The sequence below is a fragment of the Amphiprion ocellaris genome, chromosome 7 (genome assembly GCF_022539595.1).
Source record: "Amphiprion ocellaris isolate individual 3 ecotype Okinawa chromosome 7, ASM2253959v1, whole genome shotgun sequence".
In the NCBI taxonomy this organism is placed as follows: Eukaryota; Metazoa; Chordata; class Actinopteri; family Pomacentridae; genus Amphiprion; species Amphiprion ocellaris.
In genome coordinates this window covers 4,195,318-4,221,211 of record NC_072772.1, presented here as the reverse complement: position 1 = coordinate 4,221,211, position 25,894 = coordinate 4,195,318, and the positions used below count along the sequence as shown (strand labels likewise).

General features: G+C 40.5%; 1 protein-coding gene across 5 annotated transcripts in view; it reads left to right on the top strand.

Annotated features, from left to right (window-relative positions):
* The window catches only part of cux1b (cut-like homeobox 1b), a 64,244-nt gene extending 49,885 nt beyond the window's left edge, over positions 1-14,359 (top strand). For 3 of the 5 annotated variants that reach the window (XM_055011957.1, XM_055011958.1, XM_055011956.1), the window contains 2 exons: positions 891-1,155; positions 1,536-7,384. In XM_055011957.1, the coding sequence (XP_054867932.1) occupies positions 891-1,155; positions 1,536-2,043 (773 nt within the window). In that variant the 3' untranslated portion in view covers positions 2,044-7,384. Of the gene's footprint in view, positions 1-890; positions 1,156-1,535; positions 7,385-7,666; positions 7,871-10,425; positions 10,539-10,636; positions 10,754-10,913; positions 10,998-12,919; positions 12,977-13,087; positions 13,169-13,260; positions 13,326-13,434 lie in introns of those variants that run through there. The other 2 variants (XM_055011960.1, XM_055011959.1) reach the window with 1 other exon arrangement.
* The last annotated feature ends 11,535 nt before the right edge of the window (positions 14,360-25,894 follow it).

The window sequence follows — 25,894 nt, the reverse complement described above, 5'->3', positions numbered from 1 at the left end:
AACTGCGCACAAGGGCAAAAAACAAAACTGACCTTACGCCTGTGTGTTCAGGGTGTTGGACCGGTGGGGTTACACTGCATTCAACTTCATTTTAGATTATTGACCAAAAGTAATGCAACCAGATAGCGATGGGCAATAGCCCTGGCTACCAGCGCAGCCCAGAGGAAAGACATGGACCTAGTGTGGAGTAACCATATTTGACCTCTCACCCGTGTGGTACAAGCCTGCGAGGCAGCACACAACTTTCAGAGTGGTCTAACCTTGCTCTGAGGGGTTTTTCCCTACAACACTAATATATCTAGCAGCGTGTATTGGGGTTGGGAAAATGTCAACCTCATGCAAAGCTGCCATGAGCTGTTCATTTTCAGCTGCTGGTGCCCGGAGTGAACGGTGCTGCTTGTTTGCTGTAAAATGGAAGAGATGCTTTCATTGTTTGAGTTGGTGAGAAAGACGAGAGCACCACCTAGTGACTGATGAAGAGGACGACAGTGTTAGTTATCAGAACAGTGTCATCACTGGCAAACAGTACATCTTTAGCTGCTAGTATAGTAAATTTTCTTGGACAAATCGATCCTTAAATCTGTGATGTCCTGTGAGAAATCTCTGTGTCATCCCGGAGGCTGTTTTATAACTCACTGGTCTATCTTTCCCCATCTATCGCAACTTTGAAATCCTACTCCTATATGGCTGTTAACTTAAGTTATTAATACAAAGCTGTTTATGTATTTTTATTTTAATTTATTTTGTTGTATTTACATGTATTCTCCTATTGTGATTTGTACAGTTTCTGCAGACATCATTTTATTATTGACATTTACCACAGTTCTTCATAATATCACATATGTTCTTGATTACTGACTTTCCCTTCTTGTGTTTGTGTTGCTGTCCAGCTTACATGAAGAGGCGGCTGAGCTCTTTGAGTGATGGCCATTCTGTAGACGGAGGCTTGATAGGGCCAGATTACGTGCAGGGCTCCCAGAGCCCGGGACAGCAGCATCTGAAGAAGCCCAGGGTGGTGTTGGGCCCCGAGGAGAAGGAGGCCCTGAAAAGGGCTTATCAGCAGAAGCCCTATCCCTCCCCAAAAACCATTGAGGAGCTGGCCTCCCAGCTCAACCTAAAGACCAGTACTGTTATCAACTGGTTCCATAATTACAGGTCAGCATTTGGAAAAGTTATGCACTGAAATACTGAGCTGTAGCTGTCTAGTACTTGTATGTCAAACTGTTCTCATAGGCATTTGGTATAATTTACGTCAAACTAATTTAACGTAGCAGTGACTCCATTTCAGTATGAAGTATAAGTTTGTTGATAGTAATTGTTAATCATATTGAAATAACTTTGTCCATTATTTTATCTGTGCAAAAGGGAATTGTCTTGATATTACTGTGTCATATTGCATTTTTGTTTGAATATTTATGAATAGCCACAAACACCAAGTTTTGTTCCTTAGAGATTTTTTGAGATCAGTGAAGTCTGAGATGTGTTATATTTCACAAACTGAATGTCATGATTTTGGCACCATGTTTGTCTATTAGGTCACGCATCCGACGAGAGCTCTTCATAGAGGAGATCCAGGCAGCTGGAGGGGTAGGGCCTGGCAGTGAGGGGGGATCTCCTTCCCTCCGTGGGTCCAAATCAGGAGAGGGGGACAGCTGTGATGGGACAGAATCTGAGGGCACAGTGGAGACTCGCCAGGGACTGGGCATTGGCCTGGAGGATCACAGAGGAGCATGCAAAGACCACGACATGGAGGCCGAGTCTGAGGCAGGGGGCTCTAATAATTCCCCTGCCCAGTTAGACTGCACCACCTCAGGCTTAGTCGGGCCAGGCTCCAGCTGTGGACAGGGTGGACTGGGCCTCTTCAGCCTCACAGAGGCATCCTCCAGTAGCTCTGCCTCTAGTACTAACATCCCAGCCTCTGGCCCTGCCAGAAACCCCAGGGACAACAATCTGCGCAAGAAGAAAGCAGCCAATCTCAATAACATCATCCACAGGCTGGAGAAGGCTGCCAGCAAAGAGGATCCCTCAGAGTGGGAGTTCTAGCTCCCCCTGACCATCCTTCATCCCTCTCGTCTCATAACCTCACGACCTCTAACCTTGGACCCCTCCTGCTCTGTTCCAGTTGGAGAGTGGACACAGCCAAAGTCAAGCTCAGCAGCCATTTTTATTACATAGAAGCTTTCCAAAAAGAGGAAAGCAACAAAGAGTGGTTGGCAAAACCCTTAAAAAGAAGATTTACTGAATACATAGAAGAACAAAATAAGAGAACTTAAGTGTCTCTCCTTTTTTTTAAACTGAGTTTTGTTTTTGTACTGAGAAAAGCACTTAGCCGTCCTGCTGGCCTCTGGCCCTGCTGTACCTCCCCCTATCACCAGCCACTGGTGCACCAGACTGGTTAGTCCTGAGCTGGGGTCTGACCCACAGCTGGGGTTGAAACCTGGACTCAGTAACACAGGCAAGGCCTGACACAGCAGCTGTCACAGTGATAGACACTGATAGATGATAGATAGAGACAGGAACTCTCTTACAAGAACTCTCACTTTCTTAAAGGAGATTTTTTCCGCTCTTCTTCTCACCTCCCAAGTGTCCACAAACCTCCCCTCACTCAGTGAGACGCCTCATTTTTCACACTGTAGAGTGACTGTTACAAACCCTTTGCCTTTTTCACTCACTGCGTGTGTGTGCGTGTTTGTATGTTAGGGGTTGTGTCAGTGTGCACGCGTGTGTGTGCGTGTGTTTGTATACACGCCCAAAAATGGTGTTTATGTGTGTTCTCTTCTCAATGGCAGCATGTTTTCTTTTTTATCTCACTCCTACACTCTTAAGAGGGTAGTGGAAGGCCTGCCGGCTGAGCTGCCATGGTTACTGATGTAAGAAAGAAGAACTTTGACCTGTTGTGTCCCATATCCTATCCTGCTGACAGCCATGTGATGGCCAGAAGGATCTGTAATTCCTCACAAATACACGCACTCATCTGAAGAGGAAGGAAGGAAGGAACCCTCTTTTTGCCTCCTTAAACCCTTCTTTTAAGGATGAAGGATGATCTCTTTTTTTTGATATATTGCAATTTGGTTGCCAATAAGAGATTGCACAGTCTATTGACTCTAAAGAGTACAAAATAGGGAATTTTAGGAAGCATTTTTGATTAGTACAAAATAAGAACAGAAAATAAGAGAATAACAAGTTACTGTTTTTAAAAAAAAGCAAATTAGAATGGAATAATGTTGCGTTGTTGAAATACAATGAATTCACGTAGTACTGTAGCTGTCTGACATGGTGATACTATACGTGTCTCTTGTTGTTTTAGGTTGTGCATGTCACAACTTTACCCAGCACTGGACCTGCTGGGTGTGTGTGTCTCTGCACCACCGACAAAATCTCTCTGTTCACAAACACACATCTTTTTATAGGCCAAATCAGGAAGAGTGTGTGTGTGTGTGTGTGTGTGTGTGTGTGTGTGTGTGTGTGCGTGCGTGCGTGTGGTTGTGTGTCTGTCTGTCTGTCTGTCTGTGTCTCGTGTGCATTTGTACTTGCCTGCACGTAAGTCAGGGTCGAGGTCAATTCACTCAGAGTTAAATTTTAAAGAGTTGCTCGTCAATAATGAAAGTCTTGACTGAAAAACAATGGAGTTTAGCAAATGATTTTCAGCGTACAAAACTTGATTAATCAGTTTTTTCTGCTGGTTGCCGACTGTCAAAGTGAATTCACCCCAACCCTGGTGTGAGTAGTTACCACTCTCCTCCAGTCTATCCTGTATCCAGGGATGTAAGTCTTTTGCATTGAATTCTACTGTATACACTACAAATTATAAGGCATATCACCTCCTCCCTGTCCCACACAAGCCCTCAGTGCCTGTCAGCCCACTGCCTCCCCTTTGTGTGTGTGCGTGTGTGTGTGTGTGTGTGAGTTTGCATGGATGCATGTACACGCATGCCTGTCAATACATGCGTGTGCACAAGTGTGCAAGATCGAGGAGTGTTTAGTGTTTCCAATGAGTGGGGTCATATTTCGTATCTACTTGCACACACTACTAGTGCACAACTGACACCCTTCTTTAAGCTGTTTGATGCGTTACCATTACATTAATCTTCTCACAAAGTAGTGTAATACTATGATTTACTGTAGCTTGGTTTTATTGCTATTTTGCATTTATAGTTTGGTTTTTATTCTGCTTATTTATAGGTGCTGTATTTTTCATTTAATGTCTTATCATTTGAGTTGTCTATTTTTTAAGGGATTATACTGTTCCTGAGGGCAAGTAACATTTTTATTAGACGTATAGACTGCCGGCAGTATTGGTTAATATTTACAAAGATGTACTAGTTCTCATTTGTTTGTATATTCATGAATCCTAAAGTTTAGTGTCATTTCAATAGCTTTGAAAAATGTGTTTGCTACAGTTCATGCTCCCGTAAGCAGAAAGCTCTTACCACAACTGTTATGCTCTTTAATTGCTAGCTAGAGAATCAAAGGACATATCAAGATCAGTGAATATATGATAGCATATCTCTTTTCCTGTTTTGTATTCTCCAATAATGTTTTTTTTTGTTTGTTCTTTTGCAATTTTGTTTTGGGGCAAGCCCAACACTAACGCTCGGCAGGGCATGCAGCTTTCTTTAGATAGAGTTCGCCCACTCATTAATCACATTAACATAATTAACTGGTCCAAATTTATACACTTTGTCAAATAGGTCGAATGAAATTACCTAAACTTGAGAACACATGTTAACTTGAAAGAGGTCATATCTGCCAAATTGAGATTAGGGAAGTGTACCAGCTAGCAGGTGTGCTACGCCAGATTGAGCAGAGATAGCCAGCCTATGATTATGCAGAATTTATATTGCAGTTAGTAGCGAAGCACTTATTAGGATCTTTTTAAGACTTAACCTAGGACAGGGTCTGTAAACACTACAACAGAGTACGATCCCGGGCTCCTGGGAAGTGTATGCCTTTTTTAAAAAAGTGGTTGTAAACCAAGCACAGACTCTTATCCGCATCCTAACACTAAAAATTCAAGCATAAGTTAGCTGTACCCATGTTTTCTACACGACAAACTGTATTCCTATCCAGCAAACCCATATTTCAAACTACACGTCTATGTGACAGAAACAGCCGTTGTCCTGTACAGTTGTAGATATTACGCCTGTTTTGGTTTCTATTCAGAATCTCCTCAGTCCATCCCGAAGCGTCCCCATACCCTGAGTGTATATCCACATATATTGGCAGCCTGTCAAAAGATACCGATCACGTCATTGCACTGCATTACGATGCATTAGCTGAAATTGGATTTCTAATGTGTCTGATAAATGTAAAATTTCTCAAACATTGGATCTTCCTGTGGACGACCGATGTGAGACGTCTGTCTTCTGCAGCACCGTGAAGGAGTATTGCCTTCTGTCGGACTGCTTGGGCTGGACAACCACAGTATGTTTTATGGTGATGAATAGCTACTGTAAAGTATAAGCACTTAACCCATCATCCATTTTATAGCCAGATCCATCAGCTCACCGAAACCACGTGAGATCATCAGATTTGTGCCTTTAACTGCCAAGCAGGGCACCAAACTAGTGATGTCATTAGATGTAGACAACTTCACCTGATTTGTTCATGATATATCTCACACCCTGATCCAGATTAGTTTCTCATAGACTCCATATTGGTACTTAAAAGTTGACTTTTCTCAGCTCTCTGGAGAGGTTTGTATATAAATGCTGGAGTGCAGTGAAACGGTTCCAGGAGAAAGCAAGACTTGTGTGTTCTCACGACTGACCTGCAGTCACGTTTCAGTCCGAGTCTAATTTCAGACAGTTGTTTTCCCACAATGCATTTCTTACGTTGTACATAAAGTAACTAGCAGCGAAAGGCCAGAGCATTGAATGAAGGAGGAAGCATGCAGAAACAGCATACACTGTAATAACACTGAATTTATTCATGGGGCATTTTGTATTTTTCTGTTTGTGTCAGGTTTGCTGTGACATTAATAACGGCACTACAGGTATTGATAATGACGTGTGCCAATTCTAATGGTTATTTGGAAAAGAGACGTGTAAATACAGTCGATCAAGTAGCTATTGATTCACTATTGTCACAGTACGCTTTTGTTTGAAGGCAGGAGGAGAGAAGGGACGATTCAGGACTTTTCCATGATCCACAGATATTTTTCTACAAATTTAAATCAGATGATTCTATACACTGTTGAATAACATTGTAAAGGTGTAACAGATGCTGTATATCATATCATGTTTTCTGAAGTCGTAAAGCTTTACTGTATGATCTGTTGAAGTAGTGGTTATTCATTTAACATATTAGTTGTAATGGAAGCCCGAACAGCAGCACTGGTCACCATATTCAGGAAAAAAAAAAGAAAAGAAAGAAAAACCTCAGATGTTTTTTGTAATACTTTTAAAATATATCTTATGAAGTGGGTTTTGTAAGGAAACACTTTCTGAATCAGTGGTGCTGTATGCATAGCACACTCAGTAATACATACACACATAATACAGCACAATACACTCATCCTTTAAACTCCCCTCCCCTTACACTTTACTCGCATGCTTTTTGGTTTTTCCTCTCTCATTGGCTCGAGCTAATAAACCCATTTAAGCATTTCCTCATTAGCTCTTCAGTTATTTCATGCTTAACTGTACGATTTTAACACCCAGAGATCAACTCTGGAACAATAAACATTTCAAGACGTAAAAAAAAAAGAGGAAGCAAAAAGCCAAATAGTGAAATAGTTTATCCACCTCTGTTGAAAGGTTGCTGACAGTTTTCTGTATATTGCTACCTAGTGTCGTCGCTTCAGTTCACCCATAGCTTAAACCACAGTGTAGTCTGACAACCAAATGACCTGGGGAGATCTTCACCCCCCCTCCCTTTTGGAAAGCTTTAAGATGCTTGTTGAGGCTTTAGCGAGTTCAGAGTGTTTTTAGATGATTTTTTCCAACCTGTCATCAACAATGTGGAAGTAATAACTCATAACTTCTCCCACTGCTTATTTTTGTGAGTGTGTGCGTGCGCGTATGTGTGTGTTGTAGTACAAAAGACTGCATGACTGTAAAGGGATGGTTAGGATGTTTTTTGAAAGTTGTTTCCCTAGCACTTCTGTCACTCCTGAGATGCTTTTTTCTCCTTTTGGGGTCTCCCTCCCTTTCGTTTTTCCTCATGTATCATTGTTTCTTTATCTTTCTATTTACTAAACGTATCATGTTGTTTGTTCTCAGCACTGTAAAACAGTCCCTTCTACAACATTGAAAAGCAATATCACTGTATGAAACGTTCACAATGTATTTGTTATGATTGACATTTGATTCATCATCATTATTATTCACATGCACCCTAGGTGTGATAATTGAAGTAAATCTCTTTTATACAAATACTAAAAGTGTGCTGTGGTAGTTTTTTTTCTTGTTGAACATGTACTTTGGTGGTTCTGTAAAAAAAACAAAAAACAAAACAGAAGTATTCTCAGAGAAAGAGATCAGTTGAGCTTGTTAGAAACCAGGAAAAGGGGGAATCTTACTGTGTTTCAGAGATGTTTTGGACTGCTTCTGCCATTTTTCAGCTTCTACAGGTGAGTTATCTTGGGAACTACAGAAAAAAATCTGCAGACGAACGAACAATCTTAACAAAGAGGTAATCCACCAACTATCTTTTCTCTCCGCAGGCCGTTACACAGAGCTTCAGGTGGAGTTTTCAGCTGCGGTTCGAACCAGCGCTGAGCAGAAGGAGCTGATCCTGAAGCTGGAGCACGACCTGAGCACCATCCAGGCCATGTCCTCCCTGCCTCGCCCCGACGCTGACGGGTCGGAGGTTGGCGACATGGGGAACATACCAGAGCCAATCAAAGAGGCCACTGCAATGTTCTCTGGTATGTAGCAGGGGTTCAAATGTTGTCCTGCTATTAAATTAGAGATTGACCAATTTTTTTGCATGGCTGTTATTTGCCATTTTTCTGATAATAGGTATCTGTTTTTAATTAACTGAATATTGATCTTTGAAATTCCCTAATTTGGGTCTGATGTAGGTGCTTCTCTCTGTCTGTAGTCACTCTGTGTTCTCAATGTCTTTCTAGTAGAGTCGCAACCAACAAAAACTGACTTTAGAAACACAAGCCATCATCACAACAGATTTTTGCAGTGGCTAAGGCTACGCTAATGGATAGCAGCTAAGATAGGAAAACATAGATTACCCTGAAACAGTGTCTGGAAAACAATAACTAGTAACGCTTTATGATTTGGGGTTTAGTGGGCAATAAAAGTGAGAGAACACATAGTAGATATAACTGCAGGTGACAAACTGATAAATCTCAATAGAGGAGAGCATCTCCTGATAATCTGACATCATCGCTGCAATTGCTTCAGTACACATTACGGGGTTTCTGCAGGGCATTAAAAAGCATTAATAGTCATTAAGTTGATTTTGCGAAAATTAAGGCCTGTCCAGAAAACGTGGATTTCAGAGAATGACTGCAGCCCGTGGGTGGTCAGGAGTGGTTTCTGGATTCAGAAATAGTGAAATGTAGGGACAGTTTTCATATAAAAATCATCTTTTACAAAAAAAAATAACACGTCATTAGTTGAGTTCACAAAATTTTTACAGTATAGCATTAAAATGGCGTTAAAAAGCATTAAATTTGACTGATTTCTGCAGAAACCCCGTATTAAGCTCTAGTAATCCTTATTAATGAAGAAACCTAGTTATGAATAACAGGTTCCCTGCTGGGCATGATGTTAAAGTCTAACATTTAATGTTTATCAGCTCCAAATATCAGTTATCCGCCTTTCTTTATTACCAATAAATGGAATCGGTATCAGACCTGAAAAGCCAGCATCAGTAGACCCACGTTTCAAATCTTGAGATACACAACAAAAGCGACTGCTGTGGGGATAAGGCTGAAAATTAGGTTTCACTTCTCAATCAAATATTTTAAAAAGCAACTTTCTTTGGATCCCTCCACTTGCTGAAGACAAAATTGCAACATAGATGATGTACTCCTTCATTTAATCCTTAAATTTAATCATTAAAGGTCAGACAAGAAGCTGCATGATTTTTATTTGCCTCTTTTTGAAAGTTAAACCATATGTTTATTCACCTTAAACAGCCAAAACAATGCCGGTTCTGCAGTGTTTTTTGATCAGCTCAGCCTCCAAATAAAAAATTTCAGCTTTATTCCCTTATTTCACTACAGTCTCCTTCCTTTTCCTCTTGTCCTCTTATGATAATTAAGGAGACTAATAAAGCAGCACTCAATTTGAGTCTAATCGTGTCCTTACATTGATTGTGTGCACAATCATGCCGCCTCTGAAATTTGCTTTGCACTCCGTCTGAATACACGGTTCTCTTTTAATGGGATAATAATTGGACCAGTAATTTTCACATAGCAGTTACCAAATTATCACAAACATAACAAATTAATGTGCCATTTTTTGTGTTTGATCAAGCAGCTTTCACAGCCACTTTATGCATTTATGCTTTTTTTCTGACACATTTGACTTCGGTGTTGCTCTGCTTTCAGTTAAGATGCAGAAAAATAACCATCAGTCCCTTGTCTACTCTCTCAATTTAGTTTAGTTCTTAAAACATTAAATTTGTGACAAAATCAGCAAAAATCTAAGCTTAAAAATGTTGTTAAAGCTGTTGTTTTATCAGGAGTTTAACAACCAAAAGCTCAGCTAATTTTCTTCATCAGCTGAAAACCTCAAGAGTTTATTGACATATTGAGTTAAATGTCATTAAAGACATCACCTTTTTATAACTTCAGCAGATTTTCTGTTAATGTACGTCAAAACAAGAATAATTTGATGAGGAAAATAATATCTTTGAGGTGTGACAGTGAATTTGTATTTATGTTCAGGTTAGCGGTATCATGGATATTTTTCTTGTGGCTGCTCAGAGGCTTTAAATTCCTGTTCAACATGTCAAAACAGACAAAATATCAAGCAAGACGGACGATAAATGTCCTGAGAATTTGGGTGCTTTTTCTTTCTTCATCCTAAGCTGCTATTGTATCACATCTCTTAAACGGAATTAATCGCCCAGCTTTGATACTTGTGTGAAATTTCCACTCTGAAAAGCTTTTGTTCCAGTGGAGCTGCAGACAAAAACAGCGACGATACTGAAGTCAGACTGAACAGCACGACTTCTCTGAGTGAAATTAAGTAAATGTGCTGAGAGGAGGCTCCACAGGGGGTTTGTCTGTTTGAATACTGCGAAGTAGCCTGATTAGAGAGGTTCCAGTGTGTTTTTTTCCCTTCCGTGTGCCAATCAAAACAGAGTCTAGCTTTGACGTGTTTACTGGAGTTAAGCTGGATTTAATCATGTAAAATGCAGTCACAAAGCCAAACCGTACTCACCTGTGTGCGTGATACAACAGAGGAAATAAATTCTGGCCTGTAAGAGTTGCTTTATTTGTGTAATCTCCAGGTTCAGGCCAGAGCCCCCATCCGGAGCTTCCTCAGGGCCAGATGGACTCCCTGCTCTCCATCATCTCCAGCCAAAGGGAGAGGTTCCGCTCCCGCAACCAGGAGCTGGAAGCTGTGAGTCACAATCCCTGTCAAACACGGACGCATGTATTATTCCTGTCTCTTATTCTGGGAAAACTGACTCCTGGTGTTGTTCCCTCTGATGCCTGCAGGAGAATCGCTCCATGCAGCAGACCATGCAGGCCCTGCAGAACGAACTGGACAGCCTGAGAGCCGACAACATCAAACTCTACGAGAAAATCAAGTTCCTGCAGAGCTACCCAGGCAGAGTATGTCTGTGTGACTGCACGGTTGACACTCTTGTTTCTGATATCGTCCCTTTTTTTGTTTGGAAAATAAAACCTAAACTTCTGTAATTTGGAGGCTAACAAATACTTGAAAAGTCAGATGTGTCCGTCTCACATGTGTGTTGCTGTCTCTGTGCTGCAGGCTGGAGGTAGTGACGACACAGTGATGCGTTATTCCTCTCAGTACGAGGAGAGACTGGATCCGTTTGCTTCCTTCAGCAAGAGGGTACAAGACACACACCTTCGCTTCACACAGAAAGTCAAATGAAAATCTTCTTAAATGCTGTCATTTCAGTTATTTTGTTGTTTCATGGGAACACGACCACAGAGCTCACCCTCTACTGTAATGGATTTACTTCTGAGTGGTTGTTAAATCTTTCCTTTCTTGCGATGGACAAACAGAAAACCAAACCAAGGGGCTCCAACATACTGAGACCACAAGTCTGTAAACCTCAGTGAAGAAAGTAAACAAGAGGTGCATCTGTTTTCTGCCACAACAGAGAGTGAAAAGTTTCAAGATGTTAAACCTGGAACGTTTATCTCTTCCTTTTAGCTATGAGAGTAAATATACAAACATGCTTTTAGACAGTAATACTTTCTCAGATAGCTGAATTTCGTTCTTTATCTGCAGCATCAGAAACATTTTTTGGACACTCCCTGTTTTTTTAATCGTACTCTACCACTACTTGCTAAATCCTTCTCTGTCCCTGCTCTTGCTCCACTCTGCAACTCTAGCAAACCAGTCATTGCTGTTTTAGGTAAAACCAGCCACTACTAGTGCAGTAAAGTTACCACGGATACCAGATTTATCACTATGATATGCTGCAAAATACAGATTTACCAGGAGCTGATAGACTTAGCTGATAGCATCGTTTGGTTTGAGCATAACTAAGGTTCATTAACACGTTTAAGCTCTGCACACCAACTTTAACATTGGCAAGATGTGGGAAAAACAAGTTAGATCCAACTTGATGCAAGTGTTAAATGTTGGCCTGCTAATGTGCTATACAACAGTAGCTCGGTTTATATGGGGATTTTTATGCTGACATGTAAAGTGAACGTAGAACCAGGATGGACCTGGCTGCAGAAGGCGGCCCTGGTTTCACTATTACAGGCTCCTTTTTTGCTGATTCAGTTAAAATCACTCTTAGTCTGGCCTCTTCCCGAGCACCAGTTTGCCTTGGAAAAACCCAACTAGATGCCATTGCCTCCCAACAGTATAGCTTGCAGGATCACAGGGACACACAGAACAATCCACAGCATGGATGGTGGTGATTCTTTGGAGGAAACTTAGAGTAGATTCACTGCTCCTCTGTGTCAAATGAACCAACTGATGTAGTTCAGGCATCTGATTAGGATGCCTTCTGGGAGGTTTTCCATTCATGTCCAACTGCAAGGAGACTCCGGGGTAGACCCAGAACTCACTGGAGAGATTATATATCTCATCTGGCCAGGGAACGCCTTGGGATCCCCCAGGACGAGCTGTAAAACTATGGAGGCAGGGATGTCTGTAGTTCCCTGCTTAGTCTCCTGACCTGATTCAACATGATCTTTTTATACATTTAACTCGTACATATTCGTTTTGTATTAGTTGGTTTAACATTAATGTTCTCTGGCAGGTGATAAAAAAATGTTCCTGTCACACATTTAACACATTCAAAGAAAGAATAATGAGTGTTTTCATGTCAAAAACATTATATTAACACAACATTTGTAAGCAGAGAAACATAGTAAAATTGGTCAAGTGGCACACGTCATGTCTGGGGAGCATTCTTGGTTTGATTTGTCATTTGTCAATCACTATTTTGCACTGATTGAGCAATCATTTAGAAACATCCATTGTAGAAGATAACAGGACTCAAGCCTTGACGCCAACAGTTGTCTCACTACAGTGGCGCCACAATATGCTGTGATTAAAAGAGGGACTGGAAAAGCTCTCGTTTCACTCCCACTGTTGTCGCTGCTGTCACAAAAATTACATTTATTAGCTGTAAACAGCGAGTCCTGGCTCAGCTTCGTGGATCTGGGAAATGCTGGAACCAAAATAGAGCCGTGTGTATTTTTTATGAGACACCAAAAACAGGGTCCATTTGTATTCGCCCCTGCTGCCAAGAGGTGTTGTCAAGGTTGTGTGTAATGTGTTTTCAGGAGCGTCAGCGTCGATACCTGAGCCTCAGCCCCTGGGATAAAGCAACTCTGAGCCTGGTAAGCCTCAGACTCACACACACACACACACACACACACACACACACACACACACAAAACCACTTCTAATGTGTTTTGTGCAGCTCTAATCGTGCGGTTTGTGTCTCTCAGGGACGTGTGATTCTCTCCAACAAGATGGCCAGGACCATTGCTTTCTTCTACACCCTGTTTCTGCATTGTTTGGTCTTCTTGGTAGGGTTGCTTTCAAAAGCATCTTCTTATACATCATCTGATGCTTAGCTTTAGGCAAACAGGACTGTAACTGTGATTATTTTTTCTCTCAGGTGCTGTATAAGACTGCTTGGAGCGAGAGTATCGGCAGAGACTGCTCAGCGTTCTGCGCTAAAAAGTGAGTGTGTGTCCTGCAGGCCAGTGAGAAGCTTGAACACGTTTAATGTCACACCTTGTGTACCCTAAACATGACATTTTATCAATACAAGCACGTCTGTTTTCCTCAGGTACTCCGACCACCTGCACCGTTTCCATGAGAACGACCAAAACCTCTAAGCTGTCCGGCATTAGAGCCAACATGTCCCTGTTGGACGGGTGTCCATCAGCATTCAGCAGCATGGTTTTCCTGTGTAGAAGTTCACCTGTTTATCCTCCTCTGTTGTTCTTGCAGTAGCTCCCCCTAGTGTCTCCACTAGGGGGCAGATTAAGGCTGTAAACTGGGAATTGAAGGGGTGATTGATTTCAAAACAGGTTTTCATTTCCAATAACTTTGTCTTTATTAAGTTGCTATTAATATATAAGTCTTGCAAACCTATAACTTCCTTCTTACGCTTCTAGATTAAAACAATACTGAAAGGCAATCATTGATAATATATATGATATGTACTGTTTTAGTGCAGATTTAATGAAGTTAAAGTTCAGTTTTCCTTACTGTACCAAAGGGACCATGGTACTCGGGTCTTGTTAGGATTTTTTGTTTCTGAGTTTACCTGGAATAGCAAATATAATTGGGGAATGTAGTCAATGAAAACATATTTGTTTAAGATTAAAGGTGGTGTGATTAATATTATATTTTATGTTAGGATTAGAGGGTGCACTATAAAGCACAGGCTTTTTTTTTTTTTTTTTTTTTTAGGAAATACATACACATTTAGGAAGGTGTTTTTCATTCCTTTTGAAATTTGCCCTCCTTGATATTGATTAAACTATCTGATAGGCGATTGGTAAATACGGTTTTTAGTGATTGAAATCACCTCGTTACTGTGACCTGAGATTTGGAGACTGTTTGCTCTTTGATGAGGCAGCAGTGATGCACTAATAGTTACTGAGATTGTGATCCTAATATTCAACATTATTGTGCATGTTTCCCTGCTTACATCTCCTTTTTCTGACTGTCCTTACAGATATATTCCAAATAAAGACTATGCAGTAGCTTTTCTTGTCATATTTGAATGCATCTTCATTATAAAATGCGTAACAGTGAAGATATATGTTGTACTTCCAGTAATCGTGTTTCTGGTAAAAGCAGCAAGGATTTTAAGCAATTTAATGTATTTTTTTTCTTTTTCAAACCAGGGTGGGAAGCAGCTGTCTGTAACCACTTCATTTGTCATAGCAGATAGCTTTTTTTTCTTAATAGATCTTCTTGGCCTAATTTTTAAAAAACAACGAGAGAAGATGATAAACTGAATGTACATTGAAGTGCACCATTAATTCTTATCATTCTTAATAACTCAGACAAGACGATGGTGGCAGTGGAGCGAGGAGGGGATTGATGATACCAGTTCTTGAACTGAATTGAATCTTTTTTGGTGAAGTCTCTTTATACAGACAAAGAATTTGACTTGGCTCTCATATCTTTCATTGAACTTACTTAGAAGAAATATGTCAGTGTGCAGGTAAAGCTAAAATGAATATTCAGTGTCATCAAGACTACACAAGAAGCATCCCATAGAGGTCCTGCGTCCATAATTCTGCAGCTCCAGAGATGACCACCAACCAGTGAATGTATGGCAGAACTAGGAATCACTCCACTGATTATTAACATCACAAAAAGCACACTTACATTTCGGTTACATTTCAGGACACACTGAGATTTCAAGCACTGCAAACCCAAGAGCTGAACCCCCATAAAAGTTCCTTCTGTCAGCTGATCCTGATGCTTACTGGTCAGATAACATCCAACACTGATCAAGCTCAGACCAGACTGCTCTCCAACCTCTAATCAGTCACCACATCTGTACAGTAGCAAAAAATACCAATCTGGAACACTGGAGGAACTGAAGCTCAAACCAACCGTCACTGTTTTCTGACCCTAAACCATGAATGTAAATGTGCAGAGTATGTTTTAATTGTCAGACGTCCTGATCAAAGACGGACTCAGTGACCACAGTTGAACTGCAGAGGGCAGAAGAGGCTGTCTCTCTAAGACAGGTAAGAAGAAAAAAAAGAGATACACCTTCTTTGCCTGTTACAAATACAAAAACATGAGATGTTTATACTTTAAACAGTTTGACTTGTTCATTCCAAACTTCTCAGATCAAGACAAGAATAAAAAGCAATAGATTCTGTTCGTAAAGGGACACAACACCAAGAGGATGAGGATCATAAATTAAACATCACTGAATATGACAGTTACCTTGACATAAGCTATACAGCATGAATTTGCTGTTCTTTTATGCCATTTTCTTGTTCTTTTTAATCATCCGAATGCCTTTATTCCACTTACTAAGCTGTATTTCTTTCTCTTTTTTTCTCACCTTATGTTTCTTATCTACACCATCATTGATGCGTCGGCATTTTTGTTCATCTGATATTTATGCCAATAGATCACATTGGATTGAATTGCACCGTAAGATACCTTAAATACATACAGTCTGCAGATGTATGCAGTACTGTATATGCATGCAAGTTCATCAGCACTATATATATACAGCTTGTTTAATTATATGTATGACATGTGATGGCAATGACGGAAGAAACTGTTCTTGTGTGGGTTAGTTCTGATCTATGCTGCTAACAGTGAAGTTAGAGCAGGTTATGTCCAGGTGTCTGCTGGTACTTTCCTGCCCCTCTTATAATTTGTGGATGTGTACAAGTCCTGGATGTTGGGCAGCTCGTTGTCAGACCGTTATGTCTGCTGTAGTCTGCAGGATGTGCAGTGATCAGACTGACTGCAGTTCTTGTGACGGTTTAAACTTTGTGCTTAGTGATTGTGAATGTTCTTCTCTCACTTTGCATCTGATAGCCTTGTGAAAGTCACTGAAATACAGCTCCACTGTTGTCCAAAAACACTTCTGAAGTTGTGCACTATTTTGTTTTAGTCTCAAATACACCAAACTGCTGCTAGACAGGATCACAATACATGCATGCAGCAGAAAACAGCTTCCAGTAAATCCATGATTTACTCCTGCTGTTTGAGTTTTGTTTGCCAAAAACTCTGCTATCCAAGTTTTTCAGGAAATTGTTTTAAATTAACACATTCATTGTTTATGTTTTCAGTAGGAAGAAATGGTTTTGGGGGAATCAAGTACTGAGTCACAATTAATGTTAGTTTGACGTTGCCATTCTCGCACAATAACAACGGTTTTATATTACAGTAATCTCTGCTTTTACAGGAGCTGATGATGGGAAATAGTACAAATGTGGGCTGATAGTGAGCACCCTTGAGTCTATTTAACAGCTGACCCAGGAGGAAGAAGAGGACGTGACCGACTGATGTCTGAGACACACAGAGGGAATGAATGTGCTGATCAGTGATTGGAGCCTCAGCAGGCTGCCTACATCTTAGTACGACTGAATTAGACTGCATTATTCATGACAGGCCTCCTCTTAAAGAGCACCACAGCGCTCACAGCCATTAAACACTAACGAGACTGGCAGACCACAGACACACACTTCCTTCTCCTCCACTTTTCGCTGTATCTTAAGCCCCATTTTGCTTATCAATCAGAGCAGACTCTCAGCTATCTCAGCACAATTACAGCCTCATTCTGTCCTCCGGAGCAACATTCACCTTTAACCCCACACACCTTTTTACTGCCCCCCCCTTCTTGCTCATCCACATCACTCTTTCCTCTATGTCCTTCATCTCAGCTTCTCCAGCCGCCCATCGTCAGCTCCATAAATATTAACAACCTCCATCTGTGGAATAACAAAGGTCTTAGGTAAGCCTAATGGCCTGATGTTATTTTTACCGCAGTGGACGGGTCATTTCACTTGGACTGATCCTTGATCCGAGAGCTTTCATTAATGACAGCACAACTGATGGGTCAGCGTTTTATTTTTTCTGCTGTGTCATGTTTATTTTGAGACTGTTCCAAGGAGCAAATGTTGTCCTGCACTGAGAGAGACTGTCCAAAGAAGTATAAAGAAGAGCTTATTGGATTATTTCACCTTTTTCATTTCCTTCCTGGGTTCAGCAGAGGGCAGTAAAGTTATGTTTTATTATGAATATGAATTATTTAGCGCACTCTTCTGACTCTGTCTCTGCTTGCAGCTTCCTTGTCAGATTTCCTCTTTTTCCTGTTCGGGAAAATGTGTTTCCTCGATCTCCTCCTGTGTCCTTTCAACATTCTTAATGGCACATTAGTGTGGACCTGGAGCAGATGTTTTCTTCATCATCTAATCAATTTATAGCTTCATTTCTAAAATGTTTCCCAGAGACTTCCTAGAATGTTTTTGTCCAACCAACCAGGACCACAGCTGCCATTGTGTTTCAGGACACAGAGGTCAATTTTTGGGATTTATTATAAATGACACAATTCCTTTCGGGGGGCTTCAGAGGAAGTGAGAGGACTGTTTGGTTAATGGCTTTTCACTTTCTCTGTATCTGTGACTGAAGATACATTTTGGTATTTTCTAACTGTTATATCTGAGAGGGGGCTGAGGTCTAACTAGTCACTTCACAATAGCCCACCAGCTGATAGGGGATTTCTAGGGCCATTACAGATTTTTATGGAGTAAAAAAAATGCAATATTGTACAACAGGTGAAGTGAATACCGTCGATCATCTTGTTACAATGTGATGTTCTGCTGGGAAACCCTGAGTCCTGACTTTCATGTGGATGTTTGACATGTACCACCCACCTAGACATTGCAGGTCAAGCAACTAACCAAACCCCACCCCCTCATTGCAACAGCAGTCCTAGATGCCAGCTGCCACCCTCAGCAGGACGATACACTGAGACACACAGCAAAAACTGTTCAGGAGTGACCCGGGGAACACGACAGAGCTAAGATGTTCACCCGGGTCCCACACTTCCCACATCCAGATCTTATTGAGCATCTGTGGGATGTACCAGGATCAGCCTGATCTAGGTAGGACCCACCCTGCAACCACCAGGACCCACAGAATCCACTGACACAGGACATCCCCAGAGGTTCTGTGTCCATGCACCCTGGGTCAGAGGAGTTTTAGCAGCATAAAGGGGACCAACATAATATTAGACAGGTGGTTGTAATGTTGTGGCTGATCGGTGTATATATATATATATATATATAGACATGTTTGAGTAATACTTAAAAGGGTAAATGCTTATTAGCTTTCTAGAAATGTATTTTACAGACTAGTTAGCAGCTTATAATAAAGACATCACTCAGGTCCATACCGCTGTTTGCTCAGCTGTGTTACTTACTCAGCTACATGTGCTGCACAGGTGAATTACATTTATCATCTTCTGACAATGCAGTGATTTGCTGGTAGACCTCGGTCCCTGGCATTCATGTGGATGTTACTTTGACATGTACCTACAGATTTTTGTAGACCAACCACAGCCCCCCATGGCAACACAAACTGCTCAGAAACAGCTTGGACAACACAATAAAGAGCCCAAGACTTCGATCCAGCCTCCAATCTCCCAGGATCCCAAGTTGATAAAGCATCTATGAAATTAACCAGATCGCTCCTGGTCCACCTCACAAATTACAGGACCCAAAGGACCTGCTGCCAGTGTCCTAGTGCCAGACACCGTCGGACATCCCCAGGGGTCCCATGTTGAGACCCTGACAGATCCAAGCTTGTTTTGCAGCATGAGAAGAACCTACACAATAGTCGGCAGGTGGTTTCAATGTTGTTTGAATCCCACAATATTCTCAGTAGCTGTTAGATTGTTCAACAAATGGGATGTGAGGTAGCACAACAGAAAAATAAAACCGCCCCACAGCAAATTGTATTTTGCTCAGGTATCATCTAAAATAAATTACACCAGCATATAAGTTTACTTTGAATCATAGGAAGCGCCAGACCATTGTGTTAACACTGAACTGCAGTTTACGTGGCATAATATTTAGGTAGTTTGGTTCATGGCAAGTCAAAGAAAAATTTGACCAACGTAGTCTAATAATTACGTTTTCTAAAAACAACTAACTGAGATGGAGGAACCTAAAGTCAAGCACTCTCCAGTTTGGGATCTAAATCCTCACATATCGAGGAGTTTTCAGTGGAGCTGCAGATCCATCCTGATGAGAGAGGAATGATGTAAACACTCTGAATGAATCCTGCTTCATCACAGCAGGTAAGATTTTATTTTTTTCCTCCTCCCAGACGTCCCTCTCATTCAGAGGCATCGTCTTCATTCATTTCTCTGCGTCTGTGAAGATCTCATTCAGTGGTTTTCATTGAACTGACACACCATTCAGGATTTTTCTCCTTTGTGTTGCTCTGACCATAAACTGCTGAGGGCTGTTGCATGGATACAAAGAGTGGGTGTGTGTGCGTGATGGAGGGAGGATTGTTTTGTTTCTATGTATATTTGTGTATTGGTGATGCATTTTATTATCAGTAAAAACAGGAACATTTGAGCTCTTCGGAAATGTCTACATACCCTTCTCTCTCTTTCGTCCTTTCCTCTGCCTGCATGAAGTTGGTTTACCACTCCTCTGTACCACCTTCACCCCCCATCACCCTCCTTCCCTCGTGGGTGTTGCTATGGAAACAGGCCTCCTCTGTCAGGTGGCTCCATGCTGAATGCTCCCCAGCGCTCTGATTTGCTCTGACACCGTCTGGCTGAATCACTCGGGCCACGTGATCCCGGATCAGCCAGTCGGGACGCTGAATATGGAGCTGGTCTCTCCTGTGACCCCCCACCTCTGAAGTCTCCTCCCCTGCCTCCCTCTCACCTCATCTGGGGGAAATGATGAGGAGTGACGGCTAGATGAGGCTCATGATTATTCACAGACAAAAGATGTGATTGTGTAGTCATTGCTGAGAAGAAAAAGAAAAGAAGCTACTTAGCATATTGAAATTCTATAATTCATGGCTTCAATTTTACACAGATTAACCCAGATGTTCTGTCTGGGCTCCTGGAGGCCCTGGACCCTCCTTATCAACCCAAAAAAGACTTAATCCAGTTTTATCAGCCTGATGCAGAATGACTTTCCCTAATTTTTTGATAATTACTTATAAATGACACAATTCTTCTTTTTGGGGCCTCGGAGAAAGAAAAGACTGCTTGGTTTAATTTAATTGATTTTCATTTTCTCTGTATCTGTGACTGGAGATACATTTTTCAATTCTATTATTGGAATTTTGTAGCAGTTTATTTCTAGGAGATCTGACAAGGAGTTGCTGTCTAATTACTAACTTTGTGGGTCTGATACGGATTTTAAGGGAGTAAAAATAAATAATATAAATATATACACACATGTTTTTATTTTTTATATATATATATATATATATATATATATATATATATATATATATATATATATATATAGAGAGAGAGAGAGAGAGAGAGAGATAGATAGATAGATAGATAGATAGATAGATAGATAGATAGATAGATAGATAGATAGATAGATAGATAGATAGATAGATAGATAGATAGATAGATAGATAGATAGATAGATAGATAGATAGATAGATAGATAGATAGATAGATAGATAGATAGATAGATGGATATTAGATTTCTTTTTTCAGTTTTTGGCCGTTAAAATGAATCTCCTTAATTGTGCATGCTCCATATGACTTCTAAAACATGAAAAATGTGCTTCATGGTCTTTTTTCACCTTCGGAAAATGTACAAGTTCAGTTTATGCCAATGTCAAAGGTTACCACTCAGTATAGAGCTATTCATATAAGGTAGAAAAGGGGAAAATAGTTGATTTTGCAGTTATTAGAAACATTCATACATAAGGAAGAAAAGCAGGTGTTGACAAAGCACAGATTTCTTCCTGTCTCAGGAAATATGTGACCGCTTGAGTAGAATGTAGTTAAAGCATCAAATCTTTCTCCAGAGAAATGGTGAGCGATCTGTGATTATATGGATTGCTAATATTGATCGTGGAACTGAGGCTGATTGGAAATTGAGGTGGGGCTGATTTTAACTACCAAGCCTCAAACAATCAGTCGTATTTAATTAGATCATGTAGTTGTTTATCCAGTGAGAAACTACTACCTATAGCTGCAAAATGAATGGTGGAAAGTAAGAAGAATCACGTTTGGCTCTGAAATCTAGAAGAGTGGAAATCACACATAATAGGAAGCACGGAAAAACACCTGAAAATGTCTTTAGGCCCAGAGTAAATGTGTTTACTTTCCACCAGCGTTGCTGATGCACCGCCGACTTTATTGGCAGACTCTCCAGCACCTGTGACTAACTGACGTTCTCTCCTTCCTGTTGTTGTTTCCTCGTGTTGTTTACAGTGTCACTGATAGTGCGCTTTTCTGTGCTATCTTGGGCCGAGCTCCAGAGTGGTTAGGATGACTTCACAGCACACCATCGTGCATCACCTCCTGCCAGCTCAGCAGGAGAGACGTGGACTCAGGTACAGGGTGACACAGAAAACAGCAGCATGTCAGCAGCAGGTCATACGAGGATCAGAGCTGCTAACGTTCTGACGTCTGCAAGTGAAAGTTGGTGTATGACTCAGACCGACGCTGTGTGATGAGATCCAACTGGGCCCACAGCAGTCTGCATCCCAGCAAACACACAGGACAGACATCACTTCTGTTTGTTAAGCTGAGGTTAAATTATTTCCTTTTGTGTGTTGACTTCATTCATATTTTGATAGAATTTTTAAAGCTGGAAAACCAACCAGCCAGAATGTGCAACTGTTCGAAACACTCGGAGGTCCCCAGGAGGTCCCCCATCCCTACATTTATAAAACACAGCCCCCTCATTCATTTCAGTGTCCAGTGCTACAGTGTGTCAGTGCAGTGTGGACGCCAACAAACACTGAATGCAACATCATCCATCAGGAAGCTCCAGCGGCCAATCACGTACATGTAACACACATTACTGGTAGATTACTTTGAAATATTTCAGCAGTTTTGCACACAAAGAAAAAAATAACTTTGTCTAAACCCTGATAGGTTGTATTTTGAGTGCTACAAACCATCCTGCAGTGTTTTCTCATCTGGTAAGCCCTTAAATGCATTAGTAAAACTGTACTTTCTAGATCTGACATTGTATTTTGTTGCTTCTGTGATGTCATAAACATCATTCACCTTCCACTGTATCTCCCTGTGTTATATTTAACCATGATTTTGATCTGAATCTGCATTCAGCTCTATGAGATCAAAAGGTTTCTTGGTGGTGCTCACTCCTCTCTAAGGACATGATCATCATTTTTGCATCATGGAAGCATGTCCAGTTGATATATTCTCATTTTCTCCCAATTTTATTGTATTTTTCCTTGATATTTATCTATTTTTATTATTCTGTTTGTTCTCTGGTAGGTAGTTCAGCATGTTTTCCACAGAGATTCGGGTTACAACATTAGTAATTCATACATGCACACAGCAAATCCACACATCTCTACATATGCAGGCTGCAGCCACATCTGTCACACACTGAAAACAGCAGCCAGAAGTTTTCTTGTGCACCTCAGTGGTGTGTTTTCCCGGTCAGGAGACAGTGAGGGGCAGTTTTCTTTTTTTTTTTTATTAAAGCCTGCTGACACATTGATCCTCAAACAGCCCCATGAGGCCAATCTCCATCTCAACCACTTTAGATGCTTTCACAGGAAATCAACTCAAAAGCATCTCTCTCTTTTTTCCTGTTTGTCTTTCAGCTCCCTCCCACTCGTGTCTCACCCCTCTGAAGTCTAGATGTGGTATATATTTGAACTGCTGATCAATGACGCCCACTGAGGAGGCCGTGTTGTGTGTGCAGAGTTATGTTGTGGGTCCTCCGCCATTGAACTGCACTGTGCTCAAGCGCAAAGGGCAAAATGAAAAACAGTGACCTTTTGTGGTGAGATGGGAGGAATTAGGAAGGTGATGAGCTGGTAATTTGGTCGGAGGGATTGAGACGTGTGAGCGAAGGGACTAAAGAAGAGGTGATGTGGGAGAGACGGTGAGGGATCTGTGGACGAGCAGGAGGCTGAAGCCCCCACGAGGCCTGCGTCGATTCATCCTTCCGGCAGGAAGTGTTTGAGGATCAATAAGAAGCGAGGGTCTCTGGAGAGGGACAAAGAGAGAGCCCTCGCTCAGCCCAGGTCTCTTTTTGTTTCATTAAGCAGCTCCTCGCTCTGTTCTGGGTATAAATTGAGAATAATGCGCTGAAAGGTTTCTGCCGTCGTCAACATCACAACCATCACTGCTAATAAAAACAGAGGCTCAATCTCACATGGCCATTGTCTCCAAATGGATTCTGATTTGTCATCTGTACTAGTATCACGATCGCTCTTTATTCACTCACTCAGATATATATATTGGTTTTAATGCAGGCTCACTTTATGTTAGCTGAATTTCCTTTTCCTCAGATATGTGTTTTGCTCATTGTTCACTCCAGAGTTTGACACTAGAATGATGTTTTTCATTCATCTGCTGCAAGAGAAAACTTTCTCTGTGATCACCTAATCTTAAATTCAAAGATATTTATTGCATTTATGAACACGAGTTACATCTATTCTGGTCCGGTGTGCAGCATGCACAGAGTGTGATGTGGAAACTTGAAAATCCTGAATCCATCTGTGTTCAGTAGTTCTGTCTTTCAAACAAGATGTTATTGACACATTAATAGACTCTTGGTTTTTCATTTAGGGAGGAGGAATATAGATCTTTAAACATGTTTTCTCCGAGCACTGACTCTAATTTGGTCTGTAAACTGGGAGTTACTATGTGAATCGAAGCACTTCAACCACCAATATCCATATTCTGACCATTCTACTGCAACTTCTTTCAGTATAATCTAATTAATACAGTAATGTTGGTGGCAGAGACTGCAAACAGATAGCTGTCAGTGACATTAAACTCTTCTTTAAATAGCAAGATACTTTCTGTTTCACAGTAAGGAGAATTAGTTAGCTAAATCAGAATAATTGTTATTGGCGCAGTATGTTTAAACATACAAGGCTCTGGTTTTTAGCAGCTCTTATTTTGTACATAAAAATGGGTGAAGAAAAAGACACATATATAAAATATACATGTTAAAACATACAAATCAGTGCAAAGTGTGTGTTAGTGCAAAACATGCTAGAATAAATGTCAGCTGGATGATGGAATAAGTTCATTTATGTGCATACAGCAGGTGATGTCTGTGCTGTATATGTGCAGTATAAATTGGCTGCTTAGACTTATATTTGTCTTTGAGAGTGAAATAAATGCATGCTATTTCTCGTGTGAGGTCTAAACAACATTATGTGGTTGAGAAGGTTATAAAAAGTACAATATAGGAGGTAGGTTTGCTTCTTGATTTATCAGTATTTCATCATTTCCATTTCTGTTACATTAAAAGCTTCAGAAATCCTTGAAAAGTTTCACTGAAGAGGGGATGAAAAGAGGATTTTTTTCCCCGTCCACTGCTAATCATTACATGAATCAGTTAGAGTTGCTGAGAAAAGAGTTTGGAAAACAAGATCCCAGCGTGACAGAAACAGGTGTGGAGTGGCTGGTTTAAGAGGAAACGCTCAGATTAAACGCTGACCTCCCACCACAGCTCGTCCTCTCAAACAACCACCTGTCTGCAGCTGACTGGGTCATTATTTTAGCCCTTAACCTACGACTCAATCCTCTCTGAGAGGATTATAATGGAGGTGTGCTATATTGAAGTCACTGTGCCACTCGCTGAGCTGTAAACATCACGGAGCCGCATAAAAAGTCTCATTTGGCCAAACAGCATGGAAGTTTTACCAATAAAAGTGGTGTCGGTAACTTATTTAGAGCAGCTTTCATACATGAAATGCAGCTAGAAGTGCATCAATAAGCAAAAACAGAAAGAATTATGGAAAATAAACCTGCTATTTTACCTATTTTATTCAAGTATGAGGTGAATTCCACACACCAGACTTTAAAAAAATTCATGTTTTCAACTGTAATTCCCTGAACGGTTTACTGTTATTTTAAACACTTTACGCTAAGTAGTAAAGTCACAGAAAAAAGTTTTAATTTACAAAAAAAACCCAAAGCAAAAAACAACAAAGCAAACAACAACAAAAAGGGTTAGGTCAAAACTGACAATAAGATCCACATCAAAAATATTTATTTTTACACATAGTAATTTGTTTTGCATTAATAAGGTCTGTCTAAGTCTAAAAGGACTTTTTTTTACTGTGTTTACATCAGCAAAAATATCATTATTTTGAAAATATTTATTGTTATATACATTAAATACGTCAAAACAAAAAGGTAAATTATTTTTAAAGGATTATTTTGCAAATTTTCCATTTTTTAAAAGCAGATAATACCTCATGAAATCACAGAAATCAGTAATTTTTGATATATCTTTTTTGAATTTTACAATTTTTGACAATAGAATTGCACTGCCAAAATGTATTTAAATCCACAAAATGCAATTTTTTGACACGTATTTTTCTTTTTTACATGCTTTTGCAATTGTTGAGTATTATTTTGTATTTTTATTTTGTATTTTATTTATTTATTTTATTTTACTTTTTATTTTACAATGCATATAAGATATCCTCCAATCCAAAGTTGTTCATGTGATGGTGAAGGTGGAAACTCGCCTCATGCTGTATTCTCATGGAATGCTAAATGAAAAACACATTTTCAAAGCTTCATG